Here is a 19,367-nt window from a genome sequence, read left to right as displayed (position 1 = left end):
TAACTAGTAACTAACATGGATTGGAAAGCACTTCGCAAATGTAAAAAGTGCTGTACAGATACATTATAATTATCATCATTAACAAATTAGCCCGATTCTCCTAGTTCAAAAGGCACGTAAGGTCAGATACATGGGCTTCAGTGGGGCAAAATGATCACAACCTACAATGTGGCAATGGTTCACATGTGTTGGCAACAAGTTTTACCCCATGCAATCCTGCAGAGCTGAAGTTACACACCCTTCAAAATATGGGAGAATGAAGCTAAAAGTAGACAAGACAGTTTTTTTTTAAATTTAATGCTTTTTTTTAAATAACAGACTCCTACTTCTTTTATATTAATGCCTAAATAGATAATATAATTAATCAAACTTTTTTTTTTTTTTTTTGACACGGAGTCTTGCTCTGTGCCCCAGGCTGGAGTGCAGTGGCGCGATCTCGGCTCACTGCAAGCTCCGCTCCCCTGGGTTCACGCCATTCTCCTGCCTCAGCCTCCCGAGTAGCTGGGACTACAGGCGCCGCCACCTCGCCCGGCTAATTTTCTTGTATTTTTAGTAGAGACGGGGCTTCACCGTGTTAGCCAGGATGGTCTCGATCTCCTGACCTCATGATCCGCCCGTCTCGGCCTCCCAAAGTGCTGGGATTACAGGCTTGAGCCACCGCGCCCGGCCAATTAATCAAACTTCTAAATTGTACATTATAACAAAATTAAAATGTCTTATTTAAGGTGACAGCAAATTTTATTACTTTCTATGAGCTGATACTTCAGATACCATTAGAATTTCAAAGCATTCTGCAACTTCAAAGAGGTCAGATTGGTAAAATTTGTGCTTGCACACCCTCATGGAATATTGTCAGTATTCATTCCAAAATTGTTACTAGAACAAAACAGCTTTATCCATTCCCTTGCCAGCAGAAGTCTTGGCAAGAGATGGCTCTTGGTTGGACCATAAATAAAATTCCTTGAATCACCAGTATCTTGATTTAAGAAAGAAATTTTTACTGTGTCTTTCATACACAAAAGCTGATTAACAATGGTTAAAAAAACACTACTCCACTTTTTCACAGGTGTACAAAAGGAAATATAATGGAATTACATTCAACAATAAAGCTTAAAGTTCACTCTAGGTAATAGTTGCATTAACATTCACATACACAAGCACAGAGTAAGTATATTTCAGGAGTCTTATCATAGCATACAGCATACATATGGGAGATTGATTTCAGGTAACATCATAGGTGTTAGTAAGATTAGCAATTCAGAGTGTTATAGAAAAGGAAAACTAAACCAAAGAGAAGGTGTAGGCTAGCACACCAAGACAAGTCAGAATTAGAAGACTGAAAAATCTGCTCACTGTATGAGAAAACAATATTTTTCTTCAATTTTTGGGTCTTGATATAGTTGGTTAGTGAAGGTTGTGTATCAAAGTGCACATAATTGTTTCTTAGAAAAGAGAGAGAGAGAGAGAGAGAGATCATTTTATTTAGTAATACATGCAAGAGGCAGCCCCAGAGTGACCTGAAAGAGTAAAGCTGTGATTGGCAGGTGGCCGATATAATACAGATGTTTCAGGCAATTCTCTTAAAGCACTTCTGTAGCAGCAATGATCATTTAAATGGCTGTAGACTCAATTCTCTTTTGAGGAAAGTTTAGGGGAACTGTATTCATATTTCTCTTTAAAGATTTATAGCTATAGACTTTCTCTTTTTTTAAATAAATCTATGAAACAACAAACAGCGAAAGGTGAGGTGTTGGGGTTTTCTTTTGCTTTTGCATAAGTATTGGAAAAGGATCTGACCTTTTCATAAACATTGTGTGCAAAAGAATTTTTAATAAAGTGAGCACAGGACATGTATAGGAAACACATCAGATCTGCTTCTGTTTCCCAGGGTGGTTCTCTGTTAAAACACTGAACTGCTGACTCGCAGGTAAGATGCAGATTTTAGGATAATGACATCACAGCCAATGGACTTTAGGGTCTCCTAAAGCCTTGTCAGTGGGGGTAGTTTTGTCTCCTAGAGGGTGGCCACCACCTCTTGAGTTGTAAGATTTAGAAAGTCTGGTCCCTTTTAGTTTACACTTCCCCTCCACACTGATAACTTCCGCTGTTTATTTGTCTTTGTTCTCTTGCCTTCCTTGTACCAATTAGTCTAAGCTGGCCCGTCTCAGCCAATGTCTGGCACTCGCATACCCGCGGTGGCCACACATACCCAGTGGCCACAAACACCCAAGCTGCTCAATCTCAAAACTTTTCAGCCTGCCCTGCAAGTGTCATCAAGACAGGATCCCCGGAGCACAGGGCAGAGAGTCCAACCTCTCACTGGCGGGGCTGGGAAGCCTCTCCTTTGCGGCGGAGGAGAAAGGAAACTTGGGTCTGCTTTTTAGGTTCTGAAAACAAGCCAGAGTGGAGAGAAAGAGTTAACACCAGACTTAGTAAAGCTTTTACGACAAAACCTGTTAAATGCGTTCTAGACAGACACAGGGAACTTTCTGCAGATTTCTGAGGTCTCTAAGAGGGCTCACACAGATAGGAAAAAGGAGCAGGGAGTTGCTACATGGGAGAGATTTGCCATTATTACAAAAACTGGCTAAGTGGCTTGTTTCCATTTGAGGACCTCACTGGTCACTGTTGTCAGTCGTGCTGTTCCCTTTCTCTTTTTTCTCCTGGGTCTTGTTACCCTTCTTCTTTTTCTTCTTTTTCTTGGTCTCCTCCTTTTTGCCGAAGGTTATGAAGTCACTTTTGTCAATTTGGTTGTTAGTAGGCTCCTGCCGGATGGAGATGATTGCAGGAGATCCTGGGATAATGAATTTGTCTGGCAACTCACCGGGACCGGATTGTTTGGGGTTGCCTGGTCCGTATTTAAAGGTCCAGCTGTTGCTGTTGACACCCGCACCAACTGGAGGGGACACTTCTCCTGCCTCTGGTTCTGAAAGACAAAACATTACAAATCATTAACGGGCTCTTGACGGTACACTGCTGGTAGAGTACAGAAGTACTGCATAGGCAGGTTGAGCCTCCCAAAAAAATCATGAGTTATTTCTTCAAATCTGAGGGCAAGGCAAGCGTTTACTTATTTATTTATTTGTTTAATTTTTTTTGAGACAGGATTTCCCTCTGTCACCCAGGCTGAAATGCAGTCACTGCAGCCTCGACCTCCTGTGCTCAATCAATTCTCCCAAGTTAGCCTCCCAAGTAGCTGGAACTACAGGCACAAGCTACCATGCCAGGCTAACTGTTTAAAAAAATTTTTTGTAGAAATGAGATCTCACTGTGTTACCCAGGCTGGTCTCAAACTTCTTGGAGCTCAAGAGATCCTCCCACCTTGGCCTCCCAAAGTGTTGGAATTATAGACATGAGCTACCACACCCAGACAAGGCCAGTATTTACAGACAAGCAAGAGGGCAGGTTTTTTCACTAGGATACCAAGAATCTGTTTTATAGGAACATATGTTTGGTTCTTTGTGAAGAATTTCCTAAAGAATACAGTTGTGATTATCTTGACTGGGAATGAGACGGGAAAGATACAGGCTAAAGGTAAAATATGCTCCTTTTAGTGTCTAGATTAAACTTTGGCTATAACTGTATTAGGATGTCTATTTTGTCCAAAACAAGAAAAATTAGTTGAATCAATTATTTGATCCGAATTTTATTGTAATAACCTTGAAGGATGGTGGGATGGAGCAAAGGAGAGATGGGAATACACAACATAAGAAGATGGAATCCTGTTGTAAATTGAGCCTATGTGTTTAGATAAAACATTGGGAGCCAATTTTACTTTCCAAGCCAAGTTCCTTCCCTCAATGTGCTCACAGTCTAGTTGGGATTACAGGCGTGAGCCCACTGCACCCAGCCTGTATCTGCTTCTTTTAACTTGCCTTCAGCTCAACAATCCTTCTTATTTTGGGACACTAGAAACCAACTTAATACATGCAATAACTTATTTTGGGAACTAGAAACCAACTTAATACATGCAATAACTAAGGTGTATGTAAAGTATTGTGGGACTCCAGAAGAAGAAATTGTTAATTATACTTGAGAAAGTTAATGGGGTTCCAGAGGAGGTGAAATCTGCCTTGAGTCTTGGGAAAACGATTATGCATCCACAGGAGTTTTCAATAGAAGACATTCCCAAGAGTCTGATTGGAAGACACACCATAAAGTATACCAGTGACTTCTAGAAGAGTAGAAGTCAGAGCTAGAGAGGAAGGGTAATGGTCTGTGTGGGCAAAGTGATCCCAGTGGCCATAACATTGGAACTCTGACATCATAGCAATGTTTATGTATCTGACACTGCTCTTTTGGTTGACATGTGAAAAGCTCCATCAAATAAACTGTTTATGTTCAATTACAGTTTAGGGTTGTCTACATCTCCTATTTCAATTTCCTATTACTTCTTAGTCTCCTCTAATTTGGTGTCCCTGAGCAGTAATTTTCTTTTTTTTTTTTTTTTTTTTTTTTTTTTGAGACGGAGTCTCGCTGTGTCGCCCAGGCTGGAGTGCAGTGAGCAGTAATTTTCTAACATAACTCACGTCAAGTTCATTATATTACTTCCACAATCAATGGTCACATTTTAGTCCTCATCTTATCAAACCTCTCAGCAGCATTTGTCATCCCCTTCTTGAAACACTTATTCTCATGAGTTCTTTGTCATGTAGGACAATAACTCCAATAAGTTCTCAGATGGACTGGACCCCTGTTACAAAAGGCAGATTAACAAGAAAAAAAAGCAAACAGAAGTTTATTAACATGTATACTTCATATATACATGACAGACACCCAGAGAATGAGCGGTTCTCAAAAAGGTGGCTTAGAATTCCAACTTATATAGCATCTTCAACAAAGAACAGTAAATTTTTTAAAAAGTGTAAGACAAAGGAAAAGACCTTTAAGGACTTTTGAGTCTCTAATGGGTGGCTCCTTGGGGGAAGGCAAATGAATGGCAGATAAAGGCTAATTTGTAAAGCTTGTTAATGTCGATTCCTCCAGTACCATTTCCAGGCCAGTAAGAGTCCAAAGTTGTCTTCAGTGGTTAACCTTTGTTCTTCCTGGTGGTAGGAGGCAGAGGAGGGAGGTAGAAGCAGGATAACTTTTGTCTTTGTAAATTTATGTTCTTTTAGGCAAATAGAGGGAGGGCAGAAGACCCCTCCTGTATCTGCTTCTTTTATTATTATTATCATTATTATTATTTTTTATTTGAGATAGAGCCTTGCTCTGTTGCCCAGACTGGAGTGCAGCGGTGAGATCTCAGCTCACTGCAGTCTCCACCTCCCGGGTTCAAGTAATTCTCGTGCCTTAGCCTCCTGAGTAGCTGGGACTACAGGCACATGCCACTATTCCGGGCTTTTTTTTTTTTTTTTTTTTTTTTTTGGTATTTTAGTAGAGATGGGGTTTCATCATGTTGCCCAGGATGGTCTCAAACTCCTGAGCTCAGGCAATCTGCCCACTTCGGCCTCCCAAAGTGCTAGGATTACAGGCGTGAGCCCACTGCACCCAGCCTGTATCTGCTTCTTTTAACTTGCCTTCAGCTCAACAATCCTTCTTATTTTGGGACAGCATATTCTGGCCCCAGACTGGCCCCGGACAGTCAAAACATTCTTCTGACCTTTCTCTCTGGCTGTTCTTTGTCAGTTTCCTTTTTCAGTTTTTTGTCAGTCTCCTTTTTCAGTTTCTTTGTCAGTCTCCTCATCTGTGTGTTGAAGCTTCCTTGGGTCTGGCCCTAGACTCTCTTCTCTATTTTCTCTTCACTCTCTCCTTTTGGGATCTCAGCCATATCCATGGATATAAATACTATCTGAATAAGCTGATGAGATGCAGACTTATATTTTAAGCCCACATCTCTCTGTGCTCCAATCTCATGTGTAACTGCCTATCTGGTATCCCCAGTTGGAAATCTCATGGGCATCCCGGACTGAAGGAATCTGAAATCAAACTCTTGATTCCTCGAATCTATTCCTTTCTAAATCTTTCCAGTTTCAGTAAATTACACCCCATTTACCCCATTTCTCAAGCCAGAAAGTTCAGAGCTAATTATTCATTTTTCTCTATTCTATTCTTCATTCTTCATTTATAATACATCATCAAGACCTGTCATTTCTGTCTCCTAAATATATCTTGACTCTGCCCTCTTCTCCCAATTTTCACTGCCACCACTCTTTCAGGACACCATCATCTCTTATATGAATTGCAGCAATAGTCTCCTTATTCAGTCTGCTTCCACTTTTGCTTCTCTCCAACCCTCCACACAGTAGCCAGAGTCATCTTCATTTCTTAAAGTCTCTCTTTAAAAATTGAAGTATAACAGCCAGGCGTGGTGGCTCACACCTGTAATCCCAGCCCTTTGGGAGGCTGAGGCAGGCAGATCACGAGGTCAGGAGATTGAGACCATCCTGGCTAACACAGTGAAACCTCATCTCTACTAAAAAATACAAAAATTAGACGGGCGTGTAGTCCCAGCTACTCAGGAGGCTGAGGCAGGAGAATGGTGTGAACCTGGGAGGTGGAGTTTGCAGTGAGCCGAGATCACGCCACTGCACTCCAGCCTGGGCGACACAGCAAGACTCTGTCTAAAAATAAATAAATAAATAAATAAATAAAATTGAAGTATAACATACATATAGCAAAATCCTTTAAAAATAGAAATCAGATTATATCACTCCTCTGCTTAGGCTTTCTATTGCCTTGAGGAAAAAAAAAAAAAAACTCCTTACCATGATACGTAAGTCCCTTCAATAATCTGATTTTTATTTCTTCTTCGCTCTCATCTACAAATCTCCCTCTTACTGTTATACTCCATCCATACAGGCCTTCTTTCAGATCCTCAAATACTCTTTGGAGTTGTCTTTTGTTGTTGTTTGTTAGAGATAGGTTCTCACTCTGTCACCCAGGCTGAAGTGCAGTGGTGCAAGCATTGCTTGCTGTAACCTCAAACTCCTGGACTCAAGTGACCCTCCTGTCTCAGCCTCCCAAGTGTCTGGGACTACAGGCCACCATACCTGGCTCCTTGGAATTCTTTTTACTTCAAGATCTTTACACATCTGGTTTGCTTTTGTCTTGAATGATCTCTTATCCATTCTTAGCATGACTCCTCATTCTTCAAGTCTATGTTAAAAGTAACCTCCTCGGAAAGGCATTCTATGACATTCCTAGCCAAACAGCACCCCCTTAGCCTATTAGTCTCTATCACTGTAAGATTCACAAAGGCAAAAAATATATCTGTTTATTCACCAATGTATAACCAGTGCCTAGCACAATTCCTGGCCCATAACAGGTATTTAGTAAATACTTGCTGGATGAATGAATGAAAGGACTGATGTGAGAAGTAAAAGTGGTACCCACTCTTTAGCAGACCAAACAACTCTCCAGTGAGGCACTTTTGGGGTCCCTAAAGACAACGAGGTAATTCACGTAAAGTGCTAAACTTGATGCTTAGCACAACGCAAGAATTCAGTAAATGGTATCACATATGGGCAATTATATATAATGCAGCTCTTGGGACTTAGGAGGCCAAGATAAAGATACTACAAATTTACAGCAGGCAGTGAGGAGAGGGGGCAAGAAATTTTCTTCTCTCTTCCAAACCCTTTTCCTTACACCAAGCTTCCCCCGGCAGAGCTGACACAATAGCACTTTAGGGATGAGAAACAATTTTTTTCTCTGAGACTACTGTCTTTGATCTATCTAAGTTAATCAAATCTGCAATTGAGCTCAGCCAGAATCTGCTTGTTTAACCTTTAAAATACAGGTCCTGTCTCTGAGAGACTGAGAAAAGAGAGAAATGTCAGGCCTCTGAGCCCAAGCTAAGCCATCATATCCCCTGTGACCTGCACGTATATATCCAGATGGCCTGAAGCAATTGAAGATCCATAAAAGAAGTGAAAATATCCTTAACTGATGACATTCCACCATTGTGATTTTTCTGCTCCACCCTAATTGATCAATGTACTTTGTTATCTTCCCCACCCTTAAGAAGGTTCTTTGTAATTCTCCCCACCCTTGAGACCGTACTTTGCGAGATCCATTCCCTGCCCACAAAACATTGCTCCTAACTCCACCGCCTATCCCAAAACCTGTAAGAACTAATAATAATCCCACCACCCTTTGCTGACTCTCTTTTCGGACTCAGCCCGTCTGAACCCAGGTGAAATAAACAGCCTTGTTGCTCACACAAAGCCTATTTGGTGGTCTCTTCACACGGACGTGCGTAAGAAGAAATGTATTTAAAAGCCTCTGATTTGGCGCCTAAAACTGGGTTTCAGCACCACTCCACAGTCCTGTAGTTGCCCTCAGAGCCCAAAATAGAAATTTTTCTTCAACCATAACCAGGACTCTGCATGAGGCCTAAGCACTGTCATCTGGAAATGCAGAACACAGAGATATCTTCATCTTGCAGAGTTAAAGGACATTAATGGCTGTGTGTATTGGCAGAGGGAGCCCCTCACAGCAGGACTGCCAAGAGTTAATCCACTTTAACATGTCACTGAGCTTCCTGGTTCTATATGACTCAGCCTAAACTCCAGGAAGTGGAGATCTAGTCAGGTGCCTCCTCCACATGTCCAGCTTCCACGGAGCAGAACAAGGTGTGGTTTCTCCAGTCCCTCACAGACCACTGTGCCTCACCTGTTCTGGTTGTTGTATAAACAAACATCTCTGAGAGCTCAGCAGCATGTAGACTGTGACTCATTCCACGTAAAACAAAAGCTTAAGGATCTGACAAACACTGACTGGCCTCCTAATCTGAGTTCCTTTTGGCTAAGAGCACTCAAGACACTTGTCTGGCTTTGCGTATAAAATGTCATGCCTTTGGGGCAGAATTAAGGAGATACTCCCTTTTGAAGAAGATGAAAACGGAAGAAGCACATTTCTACCCCTAACCCCAATCAGGGGCCAGGCTCAGTAAATGATCAAAGAAATGTTTCTTCTTTCAGTGCTGCCTCCTTTCCCTTCTAGGATCTCTGGCAAGTCCCCTCCCTTCCGCTCCCAGGGTCCTAGCTCACCCTCAGGCAAAGACAAGACTGAGGATGCAGTCAAGACTCAAATGAATGGGCCTGTTAGAGGCTAGAAAGAGGATTTCAGACAATATAAATCTGGTAGGGGTCTGAATCTTTAGGCAGAGCCCTTCCCAGACTATAGATTACAACCCAATAGGATTTAATAGGATTTACAAGTTTATTTAACAGAGTATGATCATAATTATACAAAATATGGTGTTTTTTTTTAATTGGATTAGCCAATATCTTCACAATGGGTAGGGATACATTTTAAAATCAGAACAACCTATATTTTAATGAAAACATACAGATCTTCACTTCTACTTTAAAAACTGCCCTCTGGGGCTAGGAACGGTGACTCACACCTAAAATCCCAGCACTCCGGGAGTCTGAGGCGGGTGGATCACTTGAAGCCAGGAGTTCAAGACCAGCCTGGGGAACATGGTAAAACCCCATCTCTACTAAAACTACAAAAATTAGCCAGACTGTGCTGGTGCATGCCCGTAATTTCATCTACTTGGGAGGCTGAGGCATGAGAATCACTTGAACCCGGGAGGCAGAGGTTTCAGTGAGCTGAGATTGCACCACTGCATTCCAGCCTGGGCGACAGAGCAAACAAACAAAAAACCCTGCCCTCTGGAAACAGCTGGTCACTTCATGTCATCCTATAATCCAATTTGGGCACTTTCCTTAGGCACTGCCCAGGAGTCTTTTTGGCAAAATTTCCAGCTTTCCTCTTTCATGCTAAACTAACCCTGGCTGTCTGAGTTGATGGAGTTGAGCCTCAGGGACTAGAAATGATCAGGTCAGAGGCTTTGCCAAGGCAAATGCCAGGAAAGGGCCAGAAGATTGCGAAGCAAATGCCAGGCCTGTTAAACTCACCCTCATCCCCATTTAGAACTGTTCTGTTAAGGCCAGGAGGGCTTTTCTGATTTACACTGACTTTCCCTAATAGAAGAACACAAATTCTTTTTGACCAAGGATACTATTTTCAGGAAAGCTCTCAGAGGGGCATGTGCTGGAGGGTGTTGGAGGGTGTTCGCTTTTCTTTTCTTCTCTTCATCTTGCTTTGTTCTCTTTCTGTTCTTGAGGACTTGCCCTGGTTCTCTCACTAGTGCATAGTCCTGGGCCATTTACATAAATATCTCTGAGCCTCAGTTTCTTCATCCATAAAATGGAAATGATCCCCTTCCTGTCTACATCACAGGGTTGTCGATGTAGTTAACATTTATTGTGCCCTTCCTGTGTGCGTGCAACAGAGTTAAACAGATCTACATGCCACATAGGTTTTGGTCCTGACAAGAGCCCTATGAAGTAGATACTTCTAATATCTCTGTCTGTGTTATGTGTCTGTTTTAGAGATGAGGGGACCAAGGACCAATGGTCACATGGTCACTAACTGGTGGAGCCTGGGACTCAAAACTAGGGAGTCTGACTCCAACTAGGAGACTCAGATCCCGAGCTGTATAACAAGGTCGTCCTTTGAAAACCCTAAAGCGTTATACAAATGTGCCAATTATTATGGTTATTGCCTGTTTTGTTACTACTATTTGTGAGGCACAGAGATGCCAGCAGGAGCCCTAAGCCAGAATGAGATGAAAGAAGGAGTGGAGGTGGGGGAAGGGGTGCGGATGCAGCCGGGCTCCAGGTTTCGGCTCCGCCCCTTTGGTCCCCATTCATCCCTTTGTTACCAGCTCTGGGATTTCAGTGCCGAGGTTAATAAAGAGCTTCCAGAAAACCCATCATTTTGATTAAAGCCGGGGACTATCTTGCCAGACAGCACTCTGGAGCCTGCCTACCGCCCACTCTGCTAAGTCAGTGCAGCCGGCAAAGGCTATTAAATGATTACGGTCGTTTCCGGCCCAGCCCCAGACAGCTCCCCTGGACTGCTCGTTCTTCGGCGCGGGCAGCTGTTGCTGCCTCTCGATGCCCAGGAAAGAGTCAGGGCACCGAAGGCTGTGCAGATTCCGGGTTTGCAAGCGAACTTTCCGCGCAGGGACACTGCGCCTCTCCCTCCTCCTTATTTCCGCTCACCACCCAAGTCAGCCACTGCAGTCTTTTTCAAGCAGCCCCGATTTCTTTTGCTCCTTCTTGGCTTTGGGCATCAATTTAATTAGCCTCTCTCTCTGTCTCCCTCTCTGTCAGAATTTGGCCGATTGTAGAATGATAGTATATACTCAGGCTGACCAAAAGGCAAAAACCATCCGCCATCAACCGCTGAAACAGCCCAGGTTGTAAAACATCTCAAGCTCCTTCCCCGCCCCCTATTTCGCCATCTGTGGGGTTTGTTGGACCGACTGTCCGGACAAGCTCCGCCTTCTCCCACACCTTCACCCCCAACCCCAGCCAGTCCTTTATGAATTGAGCAGACCTAATCTGAGTAATCACAGCCCACGAAACACAGGAGAATCGTGGTCTGAAACCCAAATCCTGTCCAGGATCAGAGAGAGAGGGAAGAAGCTAAGCCCACCTGGGCTAGCATTTCCAGCACTTCCCCTCTGCTGCTTAGTCCTTCAATAGACAGTGGAAAGACTTTTCCATGGAAACAAGGGAATGTAAAAATATACTCCCTGTTCTCTGTAAGATCTTAGGCTCTGTAATCAGAATAGTAGGCTTAAACCTGGCTACATCATGTAAATTATGTGCTGTTTGGCAAATTATTTCATAATCAGTTTTCATCCGTAAAAAAAGATCATAGTAGTGCCCGCCCCATAGGGTTGTTATAGATTAAATGTAATTATCCTTATACAGCACATAGTGTAAGTGCATGGCGCAAAGTAAACACTCATTAAATTTTACTTATTAAGATCAGAGCAGCAGAAGATTCATTTGTTTAAGGACTATTGATTGCTTATTATGGATTAGACAGTTTATTGGGTATTTTGCATGTATTTAATTTTAAATGATTTAATTACAATTAATTAAAGCTATTATAAATGTATTTATCTAAATACATATGTAAAGCATATTTATTTTATAAAAAAGGAATCCAAAGGCTTAAATTACAGCAAGATAATTTGTCCTAAATCACACAGGATTTTTATTTTTTTTTTTAGAGACAAGGTCTATATCTGTTGCCCAGGTTGGAGTACAATGGTGAGATCATGGCTGACTGCCAGCCTGGACCTCCTGGGCTCAAGTGATCCTCTCATCTCAGCCTTCTGAATAGCTAGGACTACAGCTGTGTGCCACTATGTTTGGCTAATTTTTTTTTTAACATATAGAGATAGGGGCCAGGCACAGAGGCTCATGCCTGTAATCCCAGCAATTTGGGAGGCCGAGGCAGGTGCATCACCTGAGGTCAGGATTTTGAGACCAGCCTGCCCAACATGGTGAAACCCTGTCTCTACCAAAAATACAAAAATTAGCTGGGCATCGTGGCAGGCACCTGTAATCCTAGCTACTCGAGTGTTTGAGGCAGAAGAATCACTTGAACCCGGGAGAAGGAGGTTGCAGTGAGCCAAGATTGCGACAAGAGCAAAACTCCGTCTCAAAATAAATAAATAAATAAATAAAAATAAAAAATTAAAAAAATATATATACATATATAGAGAGAGATAGGGCCTTGCTGTGTTGCCCAAGCTGGTCCTGAACTCCTGGCCTCAAGCAATCTTCCCACCTCTGCCTCCCCAAAGAGCTAGGATCACAGGTGTCAGCCACCACATTCAGCCCCACAAAGGGATTTCATAATGAAGGTGAAAAACTATTCTCACGTTGACTCCTTGGCTCAATAATCAAATAGTTTTTGTTTGTTTTGTTTACTTCTTGTGAAGCCTTGGAGATGAGGGAAGAGACAGAGCTGAGCTCCATTCATAGGCCTACCATTCTGATCTATAGAGCAGCTGGGAGAGTGCTGCATGTGTGATTGGATGTCAGGCTTAGCAATGGGGAGGCCAATCTAATACCACTCCCCAGAGGCCGCTAGACCTGCTACTCCTCGGTGTTTCACCCTCTTTGGGTGGAATGAGTTGAGCTGGAAGAAGATTTTTTGGCTGTTTGGTGCCCCAAGCTACAGCTGGGCTAATTTTCAGTAATCTTGGAGCGGAAGAGATAAATACACTTGGCATATTTTTAAAGCCACAGCTCTTGCTTTGTGCCCAAAATAACTCTGCCATTTCTAGGTTAAGAGTATAAAGACATCATGTGCTGCGAACCCAGATTCAAACATTGGAATGGCTGGTCTCCGTAGTTAGCTAAAAAAAACCTCACATTTCTTCTTTCCATGAGTCCCCCGCAACCCAGCAGGGCTCAGGCTGCACAGTTTTCTCTACCTTGTTTCCTGGTTGCTAACATCCCCTGGGATGTAGGGAAGGCAATTTCCCTTTAGAGTCTCTTCTCAAAATACCCCCTCTTCAGTTGGCTGTCATATCCAGGGGGTAACACAATGCTTAAAATGTAGGTTCTTGGGTAACAAAGACTTGAGTTGGAATCTGCTTCACCACTTATTTGTGAACTTTGAGTGAGGCACTTGGCCTCTTAGCTCCCATTCTCTCATATGCAAAACAAAGATAACAATAACCATCTAATGGGATTGTGAACATTAAAAAGAGACAAGGCTTATAAATCACACAGATCAATGTCTGTCATGCAGAAACTCTGAAATAAAGAATGGGTATTATTACTATGTAGTATTCCTTTACAAATCCAACTCCCACTTTAACCACCTATTCCCAAATGTAGTACTTCCAGAAATTCTCTTTTCCAATGACTCTCTCCCCATCAGGCTCTGCTCCTCCTAGGGGATTGAAGACTTCGGGCTGTGACATTTTCCAGCTTAGAAATGGTTGCTAGGTTACTCTCCATAGCCCTCTGAAGGAGGAAGTGAAGGAGGCTGCTTAGACATGGTGGAAAGCACACTGGACGAGGTATCAAAGTCTTGGGTTCAAATCTCAGCTCTGGCATTCTGCTTTCTACTATTTTCTAGGATACTCTTTGATTAACATTTACTTACAGTTTCTTCATTTGTAAAATGGATATAATAGCTACCTCCCAGAGGCATTGTTATTTATTCAACTAAACTTATTATTTACAAGCCCAGGCACGTGGCTCACGCCAGTAATCCAGCACTTTGGGAGGCCAAGGCAGGTAGATCACCTGAGGTCAGGGGTTCAAGACCAACCTAACCAACATGGTGAAACCCCGTCTCTACTAAAAATACAAAATTAGCCTAGTGTGGTGGCGCAAGTTTGTAATCCCAGCTACTTGGGAGGCTGAGGCAAGAGAATCACTTGAACCCAGGAGGCAGAGGTTGCAGTGAGCTGAGATTGTGCCATTGCACTCCAGCCTGGGCAACAAGAGCAAAACTCCATCTCAAAAAAAAAAAAAAAAACTTATTTACAATAAATCAGACATTAAATTAGGAATTAGGGATATAAATATGAATAATATTAGGACAAGTACTCTGTTCTCAAAGAATTACAGTACAGTGGGAGGAAAAGACAAGTAAATGAATAAATACAATAACAGTTTTAAAGGATAAACAAGGTAGATAAATTCTGGCATAAAGATGGCATTAAACTTTCTAGAGACGGTGTGTGCAGTGGTTAAGAGCACAGACTCAGAAGTCAGACAATTCTGCTTCAGATTCTGGTGCCCTTACTAGATGTGTGATCTTATTTAATCTTATGGGTCTCAGTTTTCTTAGCAGTAAAATGGGTATATTAATACAAAAATTTCTGGGTGTGGTTATACAGATTAAAGGAGTTAATACTTGTAAAGTGCTTAGAATAATACTTGGCACATGGCTTAACTGTTCAATACAGGTTAGCTATTATGATTCACAAGCAAATTTTCTCCTCTGTTTGCTCTAGCATTTTTAACTGTGGAGGTTAAGTCTGTTGATGATGACGTCACCGAGTTAAGTGACATATAGCACTAGCTCGAGGTGGGGATGGAAGGCTCAGAGGGAAGTATGTAACAAGTGCAGTTCAATCACAGGTAAGTGAATGCCAATTTGCCAATTTGATATTTTTATATCCTATGATTCTGTAATTCTACTTCCAGAAATTTATCCTATATAAATACTAGTAAGCATGCATAAGAAATATGTATAAGAATGTATATTGCATTGTTTAGAAAACATAGATACCAACAGGAAATTGGATAAATTATGATATACGTATACAACATAGTACTATACCCTTACTCAAGAAGATTGTGGCAAGTCTATATGTACTAATGGAGAAAGGTGTTTGTTAACATATGCACACACACAAGCTGTATAATATGTATAGCATTATCCCATTTTGCTTTTTGAAAATCTCTATATAGTCATGCGCCCTATAATCATGTCTCAGTCAACAGTGGACCACACATACGACAGTTGTCCTATAAGATTATAATAATATATTTTTATTGTACTTTTTCTGTGTTTAGGTATGTTGAGATACACAAATACTTATCATTGTGTAACAATTGCCTACGGTATTCAGTATAGTAATATGATGTACAGGCTTGTAGCCTTAGAGAAATAGGCCATATGATAAAGCCTAAGTGTGTAGTATGCTATATCATCTAGGTTTATGAAAGTACATTCTATGATATTTGTACAATGAAAAAACTGCCTAACGACACATTTCTCAGTGTATCCCCATTGTTAAGTGATGCTAGAAATATTTGGAAGAGTGAACCCTAAAGTAAACATGGAAGTTGGGTGGTAATGATAGTTTCAATAATGATGTCAATATAGTTTTATCAATTGTAATGAATGTATCACTCTGGGCAGGATGTCATTGTGGCGGGGGTAGGAGGCGTTGTGCACGTGGGAGAGCAGGAGTGCATGAGACTCTACACTTTCTACTCAACTTCTCTGTGAACCTAAAACTGCTCTAAAAAGTAAAGTTGATTAATTTCAAAAAAATATTGGAGGATAAACACAAAATTGTTAACAGTGGTTGCTTCACCAAAGGGAAATAGGATTGAGGGAAATAAATATTTCTATGCAAATAATGCTGTATTGTTTAATACTTTCTTCAACAATGTAATTCTATTTTATTTTAAAATACATTAATTTAAAATGTAGACATATAAAGAATTCTGGAGCTACACGCTAAATTATTGATAGTGGTTACTTTTGGAAAGCATGATTGGATGTAGGGAGTGAGGCACTACTCATTTTATTTTAGTCCTGCACAGATATAATTTGTTATGACTTTTGTTTCTTCTGTAATTAAATCAAAGAGAGAGAGGTTCAGAAGAACACTAGCCCGACATGGTTCAAAAACTAGCCTGGACCCACGATTAACTACATAATTTGCAGGAACCAGTGAAATTTGCCAAATGAAAATGGCGGGAGGGGGCCCTTGTTAACAAATAATTAAGAACTTCAAGACAGTGACAGTATATCAAAACACACAGGGCCTTTCTAAATGCTGGGCCCCAAGAAGCCAGTCTTGCCCAGGCCTGAGCACTACTGGGTTCCTCCCTTAGCACCACATCTTAACACTGACTATTCCCAAAGGTTTCACACTGCCTGCCCCACCTGAAAATCTATGAGGCATCATTTTACCTGACAACAAAATGGCTTCTGACTTTGGTTGGGTTTTCAAACTTTTCTTCTCTAGCCTCCCCCCTTACTTTGTTACAATCTGTGCTTCTTAAAATTTGGCAGCAATCCCAGGCTCTGTGTTGCTGTGTCACTTCTCAGCCTTGAGCAACCATTTCTAGACAAGTAGTGATATCTGTGCATTGAGGATATAAAATGGAGGTGCTGTCAGCACACTGCAGTATAAGGAAGGCAAGATAATAGGAGAACCCTCTACCCCACCCTGCACACTTCCATACCATTCCATGTAATCTAGCAAAAACATTTTGAATCCTCTTTACTGTGTGCCAAGCACTGTGTTAAGTGCCAGGAGCATTAAATTGAGTAGTAATAGATCTGACGACATTTTTGAGTGGCTACCATGAACTAAGCATGGTTCTAAGCATTTTGCATGCATTATCTCATTTAATACTTACAACAGCCTATGGTCTCTCCTCTTTTACACATTGATAAATCTGAAGCACAGGTTGCACAATTATTAAGTGATACGATAGAAATGTGAGGCACTGTGCAATGCCATGCTATCTCCCTTCAGAAACCAACACGAGACAAATTTTAAACCTGCCCTTCACTCTTCACATTTTCTCAGACATGACATACCAAATCCACCAGGATTACCTAAGAACATTTCCAAGGCCCGCCCTTCTTTTTTTACAATAAAAAAATGCTGCATTTACTTCCCGTTTTGATTCTCCTTTTCTAAACACTCCAAAGTTTCCAATATTTGGTTTGGGAGAAGAAAAACACTAAGTTGAAAGCTCATAGCTCATCTTGACATGTTATTCAGCACAGTGATCCCCCATTATTTGAGGTTTGATTTCTGAGGCTTCAGTTACCCACAGTCAACCTTAGTCTGAAAATATTAACTGAAAATTTTCAAAAATAAACAATTCATAAGTTTTAAATTGCAAGCTGTTTTGAGTAATGTGATGAAATCTCAAGCCATCCTGCTTCATCCTGCCCAGTATGTGAATCATCCCTCTGTCCGGCCTATCCATGCTGTCTACGCTACTCACCTGTTAGTTCACTTAGAAAGTGTCTTGTTATCCGATTGGCTGTTTCGGTATCAAAGTGCTTGTATTCAAGTACCCTTATTTTACTTAATACTGGCCCCAAAGCACAAGTGCCTAATTTACAAATTAAACTTTATCATAGGTGCGCCTATGAAAGAACATAATATATATAAAGGTAAGTACTAAATGAGGTTTCAGGCATCCACTGAGGGTCTTGGAACGTATCTCCCGAGATAAGTTGGGACTGCTGTAGGTTGATTTTTGAAAATTCAGTAGAGTAAAGGAAACTTACAAGAATCTTCTTTCCTAAATATAAACAAACCAACTAACCTTCTAGTAGCTCTCCATGGCCAACAAATGAAACTACAAATTATTTAGCAGGACGTTTAAGGTCCTACAAAATCTGATTCCAGTCTACGTTTCTGATCTCATTTCCTAACATCTCTTTATCCCACCACATCCATCAAATGCACTCATCCTATTAACCCAGGCTATACAATTCAGTTTATTTGTTTTTTGTTTTTGCATGCACACATTGTTTCCTTTGCCTCCTCTCCACATCCTACTTGCCATCCTGCAATACCCAGTATTTTAAATTTTTTTTCAAGACAGGGTCTCATTCTGTCACCCAGGCTGGAGTGAAGTAGTGTGATCTTGGCTCACTGCAACCTCCGCCTTCCAGGTTCAAGTGAATCTCATGCCTCAGCCTCCCAAGTAGCTGATACTACAAGTGCATGCCATCACACCCGGCTAATTCTTATATTTTTTGTAGAGATGGGGATTTGCCAAGTTGCCCAGGCTGGTCTCAAACTCCTGGGCTCACACAATCCACCCGTCTCAACCTCCCAAAGTGCTGGGATCACAGGTGTGAGCCACCGCGCCTGGCCTCAATATCCAGTATTAAATGTCAAATAATCTCTGACTTAGTCCCCTGAATTTCCAATTCCATCTTCTGGGGACCCACGACATCCATTGTTCATGGTTGCTGAGAGTGTTTGGGCCCTGTGAAAACAATCTGGGGACTGTCTCAAGAAAGGCAGAACAGCTTACCTCATTTACCTAGGGTTTGAACTGATTATGACATAGATAGACCCTGGGTCCCATTCTGGACCAACAGGCCCTGGTGGTTTGTCCCAGCTTCCTTCCCCTTCATTGACCCTGCCTATGTAGGGCATTATCATGGTCCTTATCACATGACAATATAATATTTCCATCATATTTCTTTACATTTCTGCCTTCACCGTTAGATTTATAAGTGCAGGACTGTGTTATATTTAATATTATATTTGCATCACCTAGAACAGAGCTTGACCTGACCTAAGTGCTTAATAAATGTTTGATGATGACTACAATCACGTATCACTTAACAATGGGGATATGTTCTGAGAAATGCATCACTAGGCATTTTTGTTGTATGGACATCATAGAGTGTACTTACAGAAAGCTAGATGGCATAGCCTACTACGTACCTAGGCTATATTGTATAGCCTGTGGCTCCTAGGCTACAAACCTGCACAGCATGTTACTGTAGAAAATACTGTGCAACTGTAATATAATGGCAAGTATTTGTGTATCTAAACATAGAAAAGGTACAGTAAAAATATGGTATTACAATCTTATGGGACAACTGTCACATATGTGGTCCATTGTTGACCAAAGTGTCGTTATTTGGTACATGACTATATGTAGAGGGTCCCAACAAAATTCTACGTTGGAGCCAAGCCAAGAAAAGCATCCCTAGAAAGGATACTATATACTTCACTTCTTTCTCTCTTTCTTTCTGTCTCTCTCTCCCGTGTGTGTGTGTGTGTGTGTGCGCGTGTG

General features: G+C 41.5%; 1 protein-coding gene and 1 long non-coding RNA gene across 6 annotated transcripts in view; both read right to left on the bottom strand.

Moving 5' to 3' along the window:
• Positions 1-977: 977 nt before the first annotated feature.
• Positions 978-19,367, bottom strand: part of PCDHAC2 (protocadherin alpha subfamily C, 2) — a 45,004-nt gene continuing 26,614 nt past the window's right edge. For 2 of the 5 annotated variants that reach the window (XR_013394883.1, XR_013394882.1), the window contains exon 4: positions 2,686-3,196. Coding sequence is in view for 2 of the 5 variants with exons in the window: in XM_028849761.2 (XP_028705594.1) it covers positions 2,616-2,926 (311 nt within the window). In the remaining 3 variants the exon portion in view is untranslated. Of the gene's footprint in view, positions 3,197-9,206; positions 9,367-19,367 lie in introns of those variants that run through there. The other 3 variants (XM_028849764.2, XM_028849761.2, XR_013394884.1) reach the window with 3 other exon arrangements.
• LOC144329542 (uncharacterized) lies at positions 5,658-7,432 on the bottom strand. The gene is made up of 2 exons (XR_013394896.1): positions 6,937-7,432; positions 5,658-6,539 (listed from the first exon to the last, which is right to left on the bottom strand). It is a non-coding gene; the product is annotated as an uncharacterized LOC144329542 (long non-coding RNA).

The sequence above is a fragment of the Macaca mulatta genome, chromosome 6 (assembly GCF_049350105.2).
Source record: "Macaca mulatta isolate MMU2019108-1 chromosome 6, T2T-MMU8v2.0, whole genome shotgun sequence".
NCBI classification, from domain to species: Eukaryota; Metazoa; Chordata; class Mammalia; order Primates; family Cercopithecidae; genus Macaca; species Macaca mulatta.
Note: the sequence above shows the minus strand (reverse complement) of the source record. Positions and strands in the feature narration are given on the sequence as shown.